General features: G+C 38.0%; 1 protein-coding gene across 8 annotated transcripts in view; it reads right to left on the bottom strand.

Annotated features, from left to right (window-relative positions):
• Positions 1-18768, bottom strand: part of mtus1a (microtubule associated tumor suppressor 1a) — a 42184-nt gene that overhangs the window by 7271 nt on the left and 16145 nt on the right. For 5 of the 8 annotated variants that reach the window (XM_037540430.1, XM_037540429.1, XM_017704104.2 and 2 more), the window contains 3 exons: positions 18369-18476; positions 8866-9089; positions 4136-4202 (listed from right to left, as the gene is read on the bottom strand). In XM_037540430.1, coding sequence (XP_037396327.1) covers positions 4136-4202; positions 8866-9089; positions 18369-18476 — 399 coding nt within the window. Of the gene's footprint in view, positions 1-4135; positions 4203-5051; positions 5223-8865; positions 9090-14052; positions 14741-18368; positions 18477-18768 lie in introns of those variants that run through there. The other 3 variants (XM_017704106.2, XM_017704105.2, XM_037540433.1) reach the window with 3 other exon arrangements.

Below are 18768 nucleotides of genomic sequence, written 5' to 3'. Positions count from 1 at the left end.
ATGGCTGGCTTCAAGAAAAGCGTGGCAACACAACTAAATGTAGGGTTTGCATATTTGATTGTATTTTATCATTACTGTGACAGAAGTTGGTACAAGAAACAATCAAATTACAAGTGATGTGATTATAATGGTGAGAATGTAGCATGAGAAGCCCAACAGGTACTGTGCTGAACTTAACCTCTGGTCTTCTGCTCTGGAGAGTAACTTAATCAATCAGTTAATTACAAAACACATACATGCACAGAAAAACAACTTCAAACGATTATTCTCACTCCCAGAATTGTGTGTAAAACATATAAAGCAGTAATGACCACTATCACAACAAACCTGCACCATCATCCGGAGCTTTTTAAGAAGGTAAATATGTATTTATTTGTTTTGTAGGCCTACACAAAGACCAAAAATATACATTTACTTGTTTTTGTAGTCAGTACAAAAGAAAAATGTTCAGGTAATGTGCCTTAATGTACTTGCACTTCTGTTGTAAGTAATTATATAAAATAATATATATATATTTTTTTTGCATAACAGTTTATGAAGCCTTTGTAATTTTATGTTTTTGCTATTTGCGTAAAGGTCAGATTAATATTTACATTGCCATTCAGTCAGAGGCACACTATTTTAACTATAATTTATCACTTATATCATTGTGATATCCAAAAGCTTTATCAAAAGGTCTCTTTATGTCCATATCTAGTTGTAACTGACATGTGACAGGTGATTGAAACCTGTCTTCTCTCCAGATACAGACTAATAATATCAGATCGCCACATGCAGGCTATTTCAACACTTTCAAAATAACACCATGTATTTTCAAAACTAGCTTGCCATCAATATTGACTCACAGGACAAAATGAGTCGCTCACCCTGGTCTGGTTCTAATCAGAAGTCAAAAGAAGGCACTTTGGGTCAATCAATTTGTAGCTGTAGCACAAAGCAGTCTATTAGACAGCACCTGGGGCAAACAAACAGTCACACCTTACACAAATACCTTAAACAAATATTTTCCAAGCTAGTGACAATCATAGAGGAGTCTTGAGCAAGATCTGGAAAAAGATCACTGATCAGACATACTGTATAGTGTCTTATCTACAACCTGTTCCCAGTATAGACATAAAAGCACCAGAGACAGCAGATCAGCCAGAGCAAACACTCACTAATGGCTGGATGGATTTCATAAATCTGCAGTGTAATTCTATTACAGGGTAAATTTATGCTGCAGAGCTCAGATGCATAGCCTATAAATAATCCAAATAATGTGAGCGAATGGAAAAGCAACAGACAGGAAGGAGGAGTCAGCTTGCCACTGAACAAGGGGACAGGAGAAAACATGGCATTACTTATCAAAGTGTTACTTATCATGAGCAGAACTGATATGAATGTATTCCAGACACTGGAGAAATCCAGCGAGTTGGCTGACAGCTGTACCAATCAGAGTTATTGTAGTTTTAAAATCCTTATTAGTTTTTAATTTAGTTTTTAATTTTGGTTTTTGATTTCAGTTTAATTAATATAGTTTTAAACCGGTATTAACAGTTTTAGTTTTGATCTTAAAAAGTAATAGATTTTAGTTTTTATTTAGTATAAGTGTGATGATAAATGCTGTGACATTAGGTGTAAGATAAGTGTACAATAAAATCAGCACAACACGACTGAGCTCAGCTCGAACTTTCCCTAAAGTCAAATACAGAACAGGTCCACTTGTAAACTCTCATTAATGCAAAAAAGAAAAAACACTAAAGATTTTTTTTTTCGGCGTAATTCTATTTAGTTTGTTATTTTTATGGTGGACATCACAGTTTTAATTTAGGTTTCGTGTTTTAGAAAACTCATTTTTATTTTTAGTACAGTTACTGAAAACTTTTTACATTGCTAGTTTTAGTAATAGTTTTAGTTAAGCATAATAACCCTGCTAAGAACAGCTATGCAAAAAAGAGGTTGATCATATTTTGAAGAATAACAGAAAAAAATAAACCTCGAATATAGTAATCACGTTTTGGGATTTCAACCCTAGCGAAGTACAACAAACTAGTGATCCTCATTGAGGTTCAGGGGCATCATGGCTTGCTGGCTTGGTGTATTTGCCAAGTTTACTAAACCTAAACCAATTATAATGATAATTATACTAATTTCTATAGAGTGAACGAATGTACAAACAGCTCTGCATGTATGCATGCAAGCCACATGGGGTCTAATTACATAAAATTACAGCAAGTTTTAAAATGTGGTGTGGACAAGGGCAAATTCACCAGCCATAATAAGTGTTCACCCTGATAAAAGGCTTTGAGAGGAGGACCAAAGCTTATGTGGTAAACAGGACTATGATTTTTCTGGAGAGATCTTTTTCAGGAAATCTACATTACTGCAATTTAATAAGACTAAGCATTTTATCTGCCAATTCTGGAGAGAAGCCAACATAAAATCTCATGCTCTAGTGCTCACATTTTGGTGACATCACTGAGAAGTGAAACTCATGATAGCTATATTAAATAGCAAGTGGAAATCAATATTTGAAGCTTGCACTGGTAACAAAATAGCACTCTCCATATTAGCATGGCTCATGTGAGGTTGGCAAAGGGAGTCATACGGGTAGGTGTCTTAGGCTTTTCTAGATGGCTGGAATGTGCTAATAAGCTGAGACGGTGTGATTGTAACGGTAAAGAAAAATCATGTGCAGGATTAAGACAGCAAGACATGATGGCAAAAATGCATAATAAAAACAGAATAAAAAGAAAATACAATGCCTTAAACAGATTTGCATGTACTGACGTGCAAACCACCAGGAAAAAATTTCAAGGAATGAATACAATCAATCATACATACAGTGTTTCTGTCAGAAAAACAATACCAGCTAAACAACAATAAGTGTTTCTGTCACTAATAATCCCCATGAAGAAGCCTGAGGTACTGGAGACTGAACCCTAACCCACTCCTCTCCTCCTATAACTCAACTCAATTAGACCAACTCCTACAGTAACTGTCCCTTCCTACAGACATAAGTAGGGCCTTGGGGTGCTTGTGCATGCCAGGACAGATGCCTCCCCCAACAGCGTCTGGAGGAAAAGGCATGTGGAAGAACGTGCATCTCTGAAATCACCCTCAAGGGAAAGCAAAGCTCTAGTGACTTTGCCATGCCATATTACAGGGCAGTAAAACAAATAGCTTCCCCGCCTCCCTGCCTTAACATCACAAATGGTTCACTGGCTGGTCCATGTGTAGTGGTGGGTAGGTGAAATTAAACAGAGGAGGACAAAAAATCGAATTACAGGACAGCAGGGGAAGCCAGGCCAGTCACAGTGTTATTGTGGGGAAACGGCACACCCACTGTTCTGCTCATTGATTACTTCCATTTGTGACAAGCAATCAGTTTATTAAAGCCATTTGCTAAGGGCTGTATTTTTGTTGATTTTTCCCTTTTCGTTCCACACATACTGGAAACTAAGTGTCACAAAGAAATGTAGCATATTACTGCTGTCATATTAAAACAGCATCTGGAAATGCCAGCCCTTAACTTTTCATAATAGATGGACTAACAGATATGGTTCAAAATTATACTGTTACATTAAAGGGCAACACACACACACACACACATACATATATATATATATATATATATATATATATATATATATATATATATATATATATATATATATATATATATATATATATATATATATAAAAATCTGGAAAAACTAAACTTTCCTCATGTTTGTTGAACAACGGAGGATAATGCAGTATGTAAACATTGTTTCAAAATGCACTATTCACTCCCCAGTGGATATATGGGAAATAAGCTCAAAAAAGAGGCTATTTTGGCTTCATTGTATTTGTGATGTCACAAAAACCAAAACATTTACATATAACCACCTATTCAGTTCATAATAGTTTAGCTCCGCCTACTTATTTTGAAGTTACATGGAGCATTTCTAGACTGGAGTGTTTCTTGAACAAGGCAAAATACAGAGATAAAAAAGACAAAAAGGCTGTTTAATTTTAAGGGATGATGAGAGGTCATGTAACTTTTTGGTAAATAAACCCTCAACAACATTACAAGTGCACCTTCGGTGCAATTACCATTTGGTAACTATGATGCTTTGTCATGACAGTAACGATATACAGCCTCAGTACTCACCAAGGTCCTCACGTAGGTTAAGCAGCTCCAGAGAAAGCCCCTGGCGCCGTTTCACTACTTCTTCATGCTGCAAACAGAGAAGAAAAACTCATATCAGGAACTCACATACAGTATTTTCCTTCTATGACTACTAATTCATGGCACAAGATCACCAGGGGTGAAAAGTAACAATGCTGCTGTTGAACTGTGATATTACATTATTTTGCCAACTGATGCCATCAGTTTTTCCTTCAAAATGCGCTTCCCACAGGAGTAAAGAAACAGGATTGAATAGAGCTTACAGATGAATTAAATCAGAAACTAAAAAAGCCAACTACTGCGCCACCGGATAACAACTGCAGTATTCACCAGCACTCACACTTCTACATCATCCTGAGGAGGAGACAAGCTCCTAACTTAGCTAAAGCACAGTGTAGAATGAGAAGCATCTGAACAGAGTGTAATTGGTTTCCTCATGCAACTGCGTAAAGAATGATGCAGTGTTGTAATCAGTCTGCAAATGCCTTATACCCCTACCACTTGGTTTTTGCTTTCTTTTTTTTTTTAAATGGAGAACAGCCAGACCCACAGCTGCAGTGCTCCAGTCAGCCTCCCAAAAACACAGAGGAGATCCAAAAAAATGTCCACAAGCTTTCAACCTGTGCCTTTCCCCGCAGATCAATAAAATCCCACAGACACATGTGTCTATGGGAGAACTGATAACCACTCAATTAGCAGAGTACACAGAATTGCATGAAAGACTGTCTGCCAAAGCCAAATGCCAGATGATGAGCCACTTATAAACTCACAAACCTCATTGCCCAAGATTAATTATTAAAAACGAGAGACAGACTGTACACGCTTTAGTGCAGGCATCTACAGAGATCTTATTTCTCGTCCTACCCTTGTCCCAGAGGTGAAGCTGAAATATCTTTACCCTGGGTCCAGCGCAGGGAACATTAAGGCACTCTTTGCTGCCGGAGCAGCCCATTGTCCGGCAGTCCTCTGTAGCTCTGCTCAGTCCAGAAAAGCAGAGGGGACAGCAGCTCAGGTGGAGGAACCACCACCACCTCCACCTCCCCACACAACTGCTCTCTCGCTCTACATCAGAGGGATGCCTGGATAAAGCCTTTCGATTGGCCCTGGCCTCGTCCAACCACTCGCCTCTCAGTGGCAACGACTTACTGTAATGTTGCTAATAGAGGAGCAGTAGAGCAGGAGAAGGCCGCATTGTGCACAGGGGCAACATATGTGTCCCTGCACTTTTAGACACCCACCACAGGCAGATGAAGAAAAAAAAAGGAAAAAAAGAAAAAAAATGAATAAATAAAAATAAGAGTCTGTCAGGACGTTGATCAAGTGGCACTTACTGAAATGCAGCATGTTATGGGAGGAGTGTGCAATGACCTTCCTGCAGGAGAAGAGAGGGGGAGAGTGCCTCCACTTTAGTCTTTCATTCCAGTGAAAACAGAGCAGTTGGTGCATTAACTGAGAACTATGTACTTCCTCACAAACCACTGCATCTATATCTCGCTCTGTCTACATATATACATATAATATAATGACATTATATTTTATGTAAAATTTTAAATTATATATTTTTTTATGCTGACTGTTGACAGCAGTCATCCTTTGCAATATGTTAAAATGTCAATGAATGACTTTAATAAATAAAAAAATGTAATGGATCACTAAAGTCAACCAAAATTGACTAAAGTCAAAACAAAATTCTCGTTCCATTAACCTTGTTCCATTCCAAGTCAAACATGTTTTTTCTATCTCCTGTAAACTTTTTAACTTTTTAGAGGCAAGATTTTCTTTTGACAGCAACAATATATTTAGTACATACACCAGTTCAGGCAGTCTTTTCACCTTGCAGAGATATGTTTGCACTGCAGGTAAAAGTGGCCCAAATCTGATTTTCTCACCAAATCCGATTTTTTAGTTTGCCTGTTCACATTATCTTTTAAATGTGATCTGTATGCAACATTAGTCTGAACAGATCAGCTCCTAAACCAACCCGTATGTGCAAAAGAACAAATACTTCATGTGACTTGTCCAGAGGTAAACACTAGTCGTTCCCAGTTTCGTCTTCACCAGCATTACAGGAGCGATTATGAAGTTCCAGTTGTTGACAGCTGGGCTCATCACCCACAGTGTGTTCGAGTTTGCGGTAAAAAGGGCCCGGTATTCGGCCACGGCCACTTCTTTGGCTCATGTTCTTGGATTCTTTAAACTGTTCTCTGACGCTTCAGCCTCAAGATCCTCTGGCTGTGATCGGCCGCTTTGTTTCAAAGTTCTTCAAACACAGAGTGGTTACGATGAGTCTCTTCTATTTTTTTTGGCACAGAAACATTAGCCTAAATGTTTATGAGTCTCATCAGCGTGAAATGATGACAAATGTCGAGTTGGACTGACGTGAAAGCCGCATGAATTCTGATCTGACTGTTCAGACTGCGTCGCATTGAAATCCGATACGTATCCGATCTGCAGCAGTACCAGCCGAAATAATTCATAATAATGCATTCATTGTCCAAATGAGACAAAATCAATACTATACAACTGATAAATAAACTGCTTCAGACATCAGTAATAGCCCTCCCTCAGACCCAAAGACAGGACCGCCGGCAATGCGTTTCTGTGCAATTTGTTAATACAGGCAATGAAAATGACACAGCTAAATGAAATGAACATGCACCCTCTCATAGTGAAATTATGGCAGTGTGCTAAGTGTTGACAACTCTTTGCAAACAAGTGATATGAACCAGCCCACTCCACCTTTCTGAATGCCTGGCTGTGCCTGTAACCATATTGAGTCAGCAGCTGTACATTCTCACACACATGGCAAGGCCCAACCCACTATTCTTAGGCTAATGAATGTTTAACGGACTCCACCGCAGGACATTGTGTTCCCATAACAAATACAGTCACATGTACGCTAACGAGTTATGTTTTATATCATTACCTGCCAACAGCAAAGAGTGAAGGTGATCAGGCTTTTGTTGTCAAGGCACATATACACTTGCTAAACACAAAAGGACAACATAGATTATGCTAGCTCAAATATGGTGTGATAGTCCCAGTATGCAATGCAAGCTGCATGTTAATGGTGGAAACCTGGAGAAATCCCGAGAGAATCCCCTTCTTCACTAATCCATTTTCAATCTACAATTTCTCTGTTCCTGGATCTGTGAATCAATAATCGTCATGCTAAGTTGTATAAAACATCAATAAAGCCACAAGCATTAGTATCAGTTCTCATGATATTATTTCAGGAGTGGTAGTGATCCGAGAACTGGGCCCATGCAAACTGTGCAAGAAGTATGCCGTACAAATACTCACTATGAGCTGCACTGTGTCAAGAGCTCTGGCTCAAGGCCTGACTAGCAGTGATGTCAGATGGAATGACACTTGAGAGGGCAAATAACAATGCAGAGGGTCTCTGGGAGTTGCAGAAAATCAGTCAAACTTCACTCTCTTAACATGTCAGAGAATTTTCAGGCACATATGAGTGTGCTTCTATTAGTGGACCATTGAGGCCTGCACTGTTGTTGGCAAGCTCATCTCCCAAGGTCAAAAACAGCTCTCAGCTCTTTCACTGAGACAAAAGTACTTTTTACATTAGTGCTGATGAGAGATAATAGAAAGGCTGCCCACCTTTTAACAATATTAATAATGTATAACATCACTAGCATAAATTGCTGAATGTGTAACTACAACACTGACAAAATTCATCAAATTGATCACCAGCCTGTTTAAGAAAACACAAAAATACTAGCGCTTTTATTTAGTTATTATTAATTTTCAGTGTTAGTGTGTCCACTTTCATTGCAGCTTCCAACAACAGCTTTCAACAACTTGCTTTGTTTTTTCAAAGAAATCTTCAGGAATATTTTTCCACTCCTCCAAACTTTCAAACAGTCTTAGAAGTTGTTTGCATTTGTTGCTTCTAACTAACCAAGTAATCTTAGTAAATTCATACTCCACATTTCAGATGTCCAGTTTCTGTGTTCTAGTGTAAATTTGCTTTTCCCAGTAAAATCTTCTTGACAGTTACATATTCTTCAGACCCAAAGCATCTTCCAATAGTGGAAAGAAAGACCTGCGATTTAAAAAATTTTATTTTTTTTTTTAGATCTCAAGCAAAAGTGAACCTTGATTTTCTCTGACGTTCACACAGTGCTGTACGTTGCTACATTTTCCAGGCTCACTATACTAATGGAACAAACCATTATGGCATTAACAAATAACTAAAGAAACAAAGACACAATAACATGTCAAACACAGGCAAAATACTTCTGTACTGGATTGATTTTTATCAATCAATTATTGTACATTTCCAATACTACTTTGGATGTAGTGCAGAAGCCGTCCAGCAGGGAGGCGTAGTTAATGGGATAAACTTGCCTTCCAAGAAACCTACTTGTGAAAGCTGATTACTGTGCCATGCGAGGGCATTACCACAACAAACAGACCAGGGGAGCACGCTCTCACCACTGCCTACACAGACACACACATGCGCACACGCTAAACAAAACATTCCACTTCCACAGTGCATGTAAGAGGGCTACAAACTCCACCCCAACCGTGCTTAGCTTTAAATGGCACAGCCAAATACACAAAAAGCTTTTACTTTCTTCTTCAGATGTTCATGATCTTTTATCATCAGTGTCAAAAACATTTGGAACCCACAGAATAAATATTTAAGGGCAATAAATACTGGATAACAGAAAAGCAAAGCTCTTGCTTACCTCTGCACAAAGGTTTTGTACAACCACAGTGATTGCCTCAAATCTGCAGTTGTGGGCTTTGAAACTTTTCTTCAGCTGCTGGATTGTCTGGTTCTTCTTCTCACAGAGAGCCTTGTAGTACTCCACTCCTCGTGGCTTGGTCTCTGGCGGCACCAGGTCTGGATGGCCATTCGCCTGACCCTGCTGCTGGCTTTGGGAGGTCGTCTTTGCCTTGCCCTTGTCAACTGTAAAAGACAACCCATTTAGAGAGGCTACAACATTCAGCATCTTATCCACCTCTGCAGTTTCATGCATCTTTGCTAGCTCCACTCTCTGCTGGTCAACTGAAGTTCCAGCTCGGAGATGAGCAGTTAGGAAACATACAGACATTACTCTGGCTCCAAACAGGAGTGCTGAATGAGATTACGTCCATCTACTGATCATATCGCCCCCTCTGCCCCTGGCCAGACATCAGAGCGCTCTTATTTTAGCAAGGACGTACCACAGCAGTTTTGATTTACATCAGCTTTATAAATACAACACCAGGGCATAATAATGGCCAGAATCCCTCTAATGAGATGGCATTACAGTGAGTGGACAGTGGGGGAGGCGCAAAACAAAACAAACAAACAAACAAAAAAAAAAAAAATAAAAAACACAAAAGGCACCTTCACGAATGTCACTTTCAAAAGTGGGAGGTATGCCTTTATGATCAAAGCTCTATATATATATATTTTTCTTTTTTTGACACTGGACACCAGGAGCCTGGATGGAGGCAAGTTGTTCTGTCTGAGCTATTACATAACAGCCCTATGAGGACTGGCTGGAAAGGACATTTCTGAAATAGCTCTTTTAATGAGGGAAGAGTGGTATTGGAGCCCTTGCGAAACCCCCACTCACACACCTTGACATTATCAAGTGTGATTTTCATAGTTTATGCAGCTTTATAATGTTACTTGAAGGGTGTCTAAATATTATTAGTATATTATTAACATATTATTTTAATTAATTTAATTAATTAACTTTTAAATTATTTGTTTTTTCTTAAGCACTTTACATGCCACTTTATTGTATGGGCAGTCAATTACTTATAAATATGCTATTAAGAATCATTCAACTGAAATTTAGTATGCTGGACAGCCGCATGAATGTAAGTAGACCAATGTGCATTGTAATTTAAATATCCGCATAACATGCACTTCAGTCTGGTTAACTTTTGAGATGAAGGCAAAATAAAATTTTTTAACCCTTGGGATAACAGTGCAACATTTAACCTCAAAAAGTGGCAATTAAATATACCCAAGGCACAACTATACTTGTGCCTTCTTCAAAACCATAAGCAAGGAAAACCATCACAAAAAACTGATTTAAACATTTATTAACATGTTATGAAGTATTTATATAAGATGGTATGAATGTGATATGCAAACAAGTGAATACCTTCAAGTGAAGTATTACTGAAACAAAGGCTGTGTACCAACAATACAAGCAAAATCAGGAATTTAAGTCTACTGCTTAGGAAACTTAAAAAAATAAAAGTAAAACATTTTATATGCTTACAGTTTTAAGAAAAACAAACTATTGCATTATTATACCACTGCAGACATTATGCAGGGTTTTCTTGGCATATACAGCAATGGATTCGTCCTTCCCTTCTGCACACCCCACTTTCTAAAAGCAAATAGTAAAAACCCTTGCATGTTTGTTCAGCTCTGTGTTCTCACCCATAAAACAAATAGAAATGTTCACATCACGTGTACTGATGGAGCCTGGACATTGTAGGTAGAGTGCACTCACACACAAATTTTCTAAGCTGTTCATTCTTCTGGGTTGCGGGGGGAGCTGGAGCCTATCCCAGCAGTCTTTGGGTGTAAGGCAGGATACACCCTGGACAGGTCACCAGTCCATTGCAGGACAGGTAGTGAGGACTCAATATTGCAAATAAAAAAAAAAATTGCTTTCCAAATCTCAGCTTGGGCAACAATTCCGCAACCACCAATATAAGCTCAGCAGCTTTTCTTTAAACCAGCTGTCAGTTCGGACATGCTGTTATGCCACTTACATAACATTTAAGGTCTTAATGAAATATGGACTATAGGTTACCACATGGTGCACATCAAAAAAGCTGTGCTGATGAATAATCTAAATCATATTTTAGATCTGTACTTGGTTGTGCGACATAGTGCCCTTTATCTTGTAAATGTTGCGTAAATGTCAGGGCAGTACCTCATCCCTAATCAGTGTATTTATTCAGGAAGGGGAACACGCAGTGGAAAACAAGTCTTCTACAAGAAATAAACAGACTGAAGTGGCTGGATAATTCAAATCAAACATTCCAATGCTGGTTTGTGTGTGAAAGCAAATGCCTTCCATGGCTCCCTCTATTGGTCATTATTTAGCAGCATCATTGCAGTTTAGTGTTCCAACTATAACAGACACATATCACTGTCTTGGTGTTTGTCAGTCAAACTGTTTCCCAGTTACAAATATAGAATACAGAAAGGTAGAGGCTATATTCCCAACCAGCTCTTCCAAATCAGTGTTAGGACGATGCTGTGAGAGGAGTTCCTGAGAGCAATCAACAACACCCTTGGTAGATACTTATTAATATTCCCCAGCCATTACTGACCTCTAGGGGTAGACACCACATCTCTGTAATAAATAAAATCAATAAATCTATCAATAAATCTAATCTTCAAAACTACAGAGTGTGCTTTTTAGCATGCCATACTCTCATTCTGTTTGATCATGTCATATAGCACAAAGTGAGTTAAGAAAAAAATTACCTGATGCCAGTTCAGTTTAATCCTTCTTTGCAAGGAGTCTCAGGGGAGTATTCTGCAATTCAACATACACAGGGCTCCAGGTGGCTGAGAATAACAGCTCTAAGGTTATATAATAATAATAATAATAATAATAATAATAATAATAATAATAATAATAGTTGTTTCATTTGTGTAGCACTGTTTTAAATCCAAATTTGCTTCACAACAGCAATGTGATACCATCACAGTAACAAAAAAATCAAAAATTAGTTCATAGCAGACTAAACACCCATGAGGACATGACATTTCACAAAGGGTCACTTTACAGGACAGATTAAGATAACAAATTCAGGACCGAGCCAGTTTGTGCCCAGAAAACTGTTTCAAGCCTGACAGAAAATGTTTCAACATTTACAGTAAAGCCTTCTCAAAGGAGTAAAGACTGTTGATGCAGCAAAGTGGGGAAAGAAAGCCTACATTAGAGCACAAACCTGGTTGAGATGTAGAAATAACAAGCAATTAACATTTTCCTTCCCATTCACTGAAGATACTTTTTCTATGTGGAGCCAACAGGGATTCTACTGCTAGCAGTCAAAGCAGGGAATATCAGAGCAAAAATGAAACACTCATAACCAGAAACTTTCTCCAGCTGATAAACATGTCCGTTTGGGTTTGTCTATAACGGTAAATGCATCATTTTACAATGATGCACATGATGTTCAATACAACTTGGGCAGGAAAACAGTACAGTATTTATATTTTCAGTATGGCTTTCTTACAGAGCATTTCCAATAAAGTAAAAAAAGTCTGGTCTATATCTACCACAGTAAAACAGACTGTGCTTTATAGAACCAATAACCACATGCTGTTATAAATGATTAATTCACATCTTACACCTGAATTATTCAGACAGGCCTGAAAAAGCAGATACACTCTGTCAGCACTGACATTTCTGCCACAGTCAGACCATGCTCAGTAACCTGCAGCATAGATTTTGCATACATTTCTTTTTTTTGTTTTATTTTGCTTACATTTGAAGCCTATGCTATACATTCTGCAGTAGGTAAAAATAAAATCAGTGAAACTAGAGGCCATTTTTGCAATATTTCCCATAACACACACACAAAAAAACACCCACATTAACCACAACATGATATTTCTAGTTTGTCAAAGAGGGCTTTAATAGTCACATAAGGAATGACATAATGAGTATTCATCATTCTCTTGTACCACTAGGGGCCAGCTCTGCCAGTCTGTGTGGGCTGCTGGTCAAATTCAAAACACTTGTTGTGCATTTTGTCTTTCAAAACCCAATTTAGAGCAGACTCAACAATATATACTAACAGCATTTAAAACCTGATTTTGTGCTTCAATACTGTTAATTAACGATTAATGTTAGATCAATGTTATTTCTAGTATGCTGGAGATAGATAATCAATCCTGAGAAGATTAGGTATGGTGAAATAATCAAAGCAAACTACACAAGTATGCCAATTAACTCATCACCAAAAAGACTGGATTATTTTCTGATTAATAGCCGCATGGGTTGTATCCCAGCTGCACGGTCTACCGTTATAAAAGCAAAGCACTGAAGAAAATGCAACAATGAGCCTTAAAATGAACCTTGTTAAAATGCATATCTAACAAACCTAAAAGACTCACTCAGATTTATGTTCTACTGTGAACATATAGCACATGGTGCAAACAGCCCAGCATTACTAACAGTGCAGACAGGAGTACTATCAATATACCTTTATTTGAGGGAGATATTTCAACAAGTGAAAGGAGATCTTTTCATAAATCACTCACTTTAAATATAGCAAACATGGTCTAATGCAAGAGGAATAATTACAGCACAGTCTCTCTCCAACAACCCTTATTTGGTCATTCGCTATAAAAAGAATTATGGGAACACACAATCTATGATGAGTCTTTCTATGAGCATTTTTCTCCTGAAGAAAAAATGTTTACAAGAAATTACTCTCGATCCAGTGACTACTGCCTGAAACCCTCCCTTAAGCTGCTAACTTGAGAACTGGGATTTCAGACTATGGTGTCTGCACATAAACACTGAAAAGCAGTTGACAAATTAGAGAATGACATTAAATGTGAGGGGGAAAAAATTGTACTACATGTTTTACTTGAAAATAACTACTTAATCACCTAATAGCTGAGAAAACATTTGCTAGTCCATAAAAGCTCCTTGACTATTTTGGGACAGTAAGTGGATGCCTTTTGGGCATGTACACAGGCAGCAAATATCAAATACTCTCTAGCAGCGAGAGTAAACAGCCAGACTAAAAATAGACTGGAAAACATCAGAGGAGATGGCACCTTGCAAGGAAGACTAATAAATTATTCCTGCATGTTTATATATAGTGAAGCTAAATTCATTAAAACAGTAATAATTTCGGTTGAAACTGCATGCTGTTTTGGAACAAACCTGTTCGAAATACCACTGTGCTCTTCTTGCAGCCAGACAGCAGCTGGAGGCTCCGGAGTAAGCCTTTAGCAGTCAGCTTCACGTGGATGTTGGAGAGGGAAAATTTGGGAGAGAACAGCATCTCGGCAATCCAAAAAGAAGTGTAACTAACAAGGCTTTTCAAGCAGAACAAAAAGAAAAGCATTCAGAGAAGCAGATCTGGTGCGAAGCCACATGCTGTGGGCTCAATGCATCATGAAATTATTCACCAAATCACTGAGGTGTAGGAAGAAACGTGGGAAAAAAAAAACTGCACTAGCAGCAAAGGTTACAATGAGACGAGATGAACGGATCCAAGAGCTCTCCTTCAAAACAGTGTCAAAAACTGCCTTGATTTAAAAAAAAATAAAATAATACAAAATTTTAAAAATTACTGCACTAGCCTAGCTAGGGGCAGATAAGCCAGAGAAGGAAGCACTTTAGCCCTGCAGACAGCAGAAAGCAGACAGCCCTAATCCACTAATCAGAGGTGGTCTTTTAAGCAAAGCTCTAGTAGCATCTCTCCATGGTACTGCTGCTATGGAGGTGGAGGATGCTAGGGAAGAGAGGAGGGAAAGAGGGGGAGGAGGGGGAGTGGGAGGAGTGAACAGCAGCGCCTCGAGCTGTGACACACAGCTCCCTCTCTTTGCCTTCACACACATGCTCACTCACCCTCTCATTTTCTCACACGAAAGAGGGCGACAGGACAAAAATGGCGGGAGTGAAAGCAACAGCTCACAGCGAGGTTATGCCTGGTGTACAGCAGAATTCAGCCATGCTGATCCTCCGCTAGCCTCCACTGTGCATATAAAACATGGGGTTTTAGCCTACAAAGCACATATTACACATTCACCAATTATAGAATCATGTTTTTTCTTCAATATTAGAAAATGAGAGTATATGCAAATTTGCATTTCTGAGACAGCACCACCTCATATGGCTATAAAATGCATTTGATTCATGAATCCATTAACTCTTGGGCAATGAATAAATCAAATACAGGTTCATGAACCTTTTATCACTGAACAATAAATTAAGTAACCGTAAAAGGTCATGCAATAAAGAATATGTTTTACTCAACAGCTATGGCTAGAAGCCTATATACATTACGTTTGTTGCATTTTCATGTAATACTTTATGTGCACTGTCCCGTGCCAGATTGAGATCACACATTGACCATAGATACCATATTGATGCTTTTGTAACAAAACCTCACATCTACAAAATGTTAACTTTTAAGGAAAAAAATCTTTTAATGGAAGGTAATGCAACTACTATTTTTGGACCATTTCTGTTGATTTGCCTCAAAATACAATAAAATACAATACAATACAATACAATGCAATGCTATGCTATGTTAAGGGTAACTGGAACTGATGTTTTCACATTATGCAAAAAAAAAAAAAAAAAAAAAAAAAAAAAAAAAAAAGATAAATGAACCTGTAATCACATATTTATACAACTAAATCAGAAAAGAACCATATTAAACAAACATTATTGCTGAAACTACAATAAATTGTTTCAAATTTGTCCAAATCATAGCAAGTACAGGCCATAATGATGTAGAAGAGCAGTCTCATGCTGTGCTCACAGAGTCTTAAACACAATGTAACGCGTCCAGCTGGACGCAAGAAAACAAAGCCTGCACCCCAGTGGGGCCATAATCTCCCATCTTTAGCGAGATACTGTTTACAAAAGGGAACATGTGGGCAGTTGCTGACAGCAGCAAACACTGCATGCCTACACAGCCCTAGAGTGCTGTCCAGATCCTAAAGACCATCTGTCCAAAACAAGAATCTAAAATCAAACCTTGGCTCTCTGAAGTGTGTAATTTCACAAATTCCAGAGGATATGTAAAGATTGGAATGCTAGCATACATGCACATTATATTAAAACAAAGCACTGGGACACAAAATAAACACTCATTACAGGCAAACAGAGAGAGGAGAACTTCAGTGGCAAGTAAAGTGCTACTGAGATTTCTGAAGAGAAACACACTTGGGAAGCCAGATTTAATTAGAGTTTATGCAGCACAAAAGTAGGGCTCAACAAGATAAACAGCTTGCCAGAGAGACAATCCAACCCCCCCATAACCTAAGCCCAACCAATCAATAAAAGAACTTGGTGACAGATTAGAATCATAATATGGTCATTCATATGATTAATCTTATTTATATATTATTGGCTGTCATCATCAATTGTTTTAGTAGTAATCATGGAATCTAGTGATTATTCTGGTGATTCAATAATCAGAATAAAAAAAAATCAAATAAAATAAACAAAGTTGGTGATCAATTGTTAAATACCAAGTCTAAAATCAAGGACACAACCCATTAAAATATCAATTATAAAACCAATAGCTCCGGTCCAGAAATCTAATTGAGCCACATTCAAAGCAATTATAAAATATTCAATATGCACACTTATGAGTGCACACATCAACTGCCTTCTGCATTAATGCAGCGAAACAGCCTGTAACCACATTCCTGCATACAGATACACAAGAACCTGAGGATTTGTTTAGATTGAGGAGCTGACAAATATAACATTCATGATATGACTAAAAACCAAAAAAGTTATTATGATGACAACTACAACAGGGGCTACTGCAAGTTCTATATTCTAAAGTCCTAAACTATGGTTGTACAATAAATCATATTTTTAGCATTATCACGTTAAGGGTGATAGAATGTGATGATAGAATGGCTCCAATGCAGTGTTAAAAGCCCAACAAGTGCATCTCTGCTTACAGGTAATTAAATAAAATGTTTTTTAAGCCTATAGCTGGTCAAATAATTATTATATATTATTAACAAATTGTGCATTGTATATTGGCACCATTGAAAATATTCTTAATTACTTACCCTTTTGGTCTTTCATTCAAAATATTAGAAAAAATCTAACTGCTACTGAAGCAATAATGATTGAAAGAAAAAACTAATTGTCATGAAACACATTTTTCAATGATACAGAAACAACAAAAAGTTGCCAAAATCAGGAAATGGTTACAAGAAGATAGCAAAAAAATTCAAAATGCCCATTTCTACTATCAGGGCAATAATTAATTATTAATAATAAGTTTAAAACAACTGGAAATTTAAGAATCTGGAAGTCTATTCTGACCCCACGCCCAGTGAGCAGGATTGTTCAAGGGAACAAAGAATCACAGATGGGAAATTGCTGAAATTAGTTAGATTTTGGGGTCACATCTCCCAAACCACAAACAAACACCACGTATATAACCACAAATTGTTTTTTGGGTGGAAGGGGGGTGAGTAGTTGCCATAAGTAGGTCTCTGCTGTCAAGGACCAAGAAACACAAGGGCCTACAGTTCGCCAAACGTTTCTGGGAGTAGAATCATATTTTATGGTCAGATGAGACCAAAGTAGATTTTTTTTTGACAATTAGGGGAGTTTCGTGTGGACACAAAGATAGCCATGCAGAAAAGTACATCATCCCTATTGTGAAGCACAGTGGTGGATCTGTGTACTGTGGGGCTGTTTTTCCTGCCAAAGGCCTTGGACAATTTATTTGGATACAAGGCATCACAGACTCTATCAAGTACCAGCAGAAATTAAATCAAAAGCTGACTGCCTCAGCCAGGAATATGGAATAATTTCAGGGAGAATTTAAAATATGTTAAGATTAACAAAAAAATATGTTAATATGATAAGAATTTAAAAAACAAGCACTGCCAATTCTCCAAACAAATAAAATGTAACTCGTTTTAGTTGAGTGTATTAGGCTGATCATAGCAACCCTACATTCCAAGCACAGCACCAGAGAGAGTGCTATATGAGAGCACAAACAGCGCAGTGGTACTGGCAGTAGGCTGTGCAGTGATACTAGCTGTGGCTGTTTTCCTGCCTGAGCTGTGTCATACTGACTTGGCTGCAGCACTGTCCCGGCACTGCTGAGACGGCAGTTCAGCAGAGCCCACATAGCGAAAACCAACTGCCACTGCATTCATATGGAAAACCACAAGTACAGAGATTTATTACACACTGAATACTGCTACTTTCATAGGACATATTCACCACTCACTCCGGACAAAGAGTAACAGCCGTGATTGGTGAGTGGTGATTGAGGTGATAACAGTAAAGGGATTTTACACAAGTCACCCAGATCATTTTTCATCTCGGTTAACAGTGTCACACCAATTTTTAAGCTTTCTTTGTACATATCCAGGTACATCCAAATTAACATTGTACCAAGGTCAGAATGACCTTTAAAAGGTAGCAAAATTATGTACATGGTGTTTTTCACCATCATAGTGTTTAGCAGCGAGTTTAATTACCTGATAAAGCCCCAATGGGTCGAATATGTCGTGGTGAAGCAGGGGTTTTCAAAACACTAGCCGAAGACCTCACAGATGTTTGGGAGGATGCAGACGTGTTTTTACATCCTGTTTCACAACACAGAGAAGCACAGGTTTCAACAGCATTTTTATTGATTGAGGTTTATGCCTGTTTCCTCCTTGTTAGCTTTTTAAGTGAAGAGTAGTAAGGGTGGATAAACCCTTTAGGCACTTGGCTAGGTGCACTGTAATGCAATTACAGTTCTAATTTGGAACTGCCTCTATTTCTGTATCAATGACTGAATGGACTATTCCTACTAAATCAGATGGTCATTCATTGTATTTCAGAGTCCATAAATGAAAGCAATGTATGAGGTAATGATAAAACACTACATGACGA

The sequence above is a fragment of the Pygocentrus nattereri genome, chromosome 8 (assembly GCF_015220715.1).
Source record: "Pygocentrus nattereri isolate fPygNat1 chromosome 8, fPygNat1.pri, whole genome shotgun sequence".
Taxonomy (NCBI): domain Eukaryota; kingdom Metazoa; phylum Chordata; class Actinopteri; order Characiformes; family Serrasalmidae; genus Pygocentrus; species Pygocentrus nattereri.
This window is presented reverse-complemented; position numbering and strand designations above follow the sequence as displayed.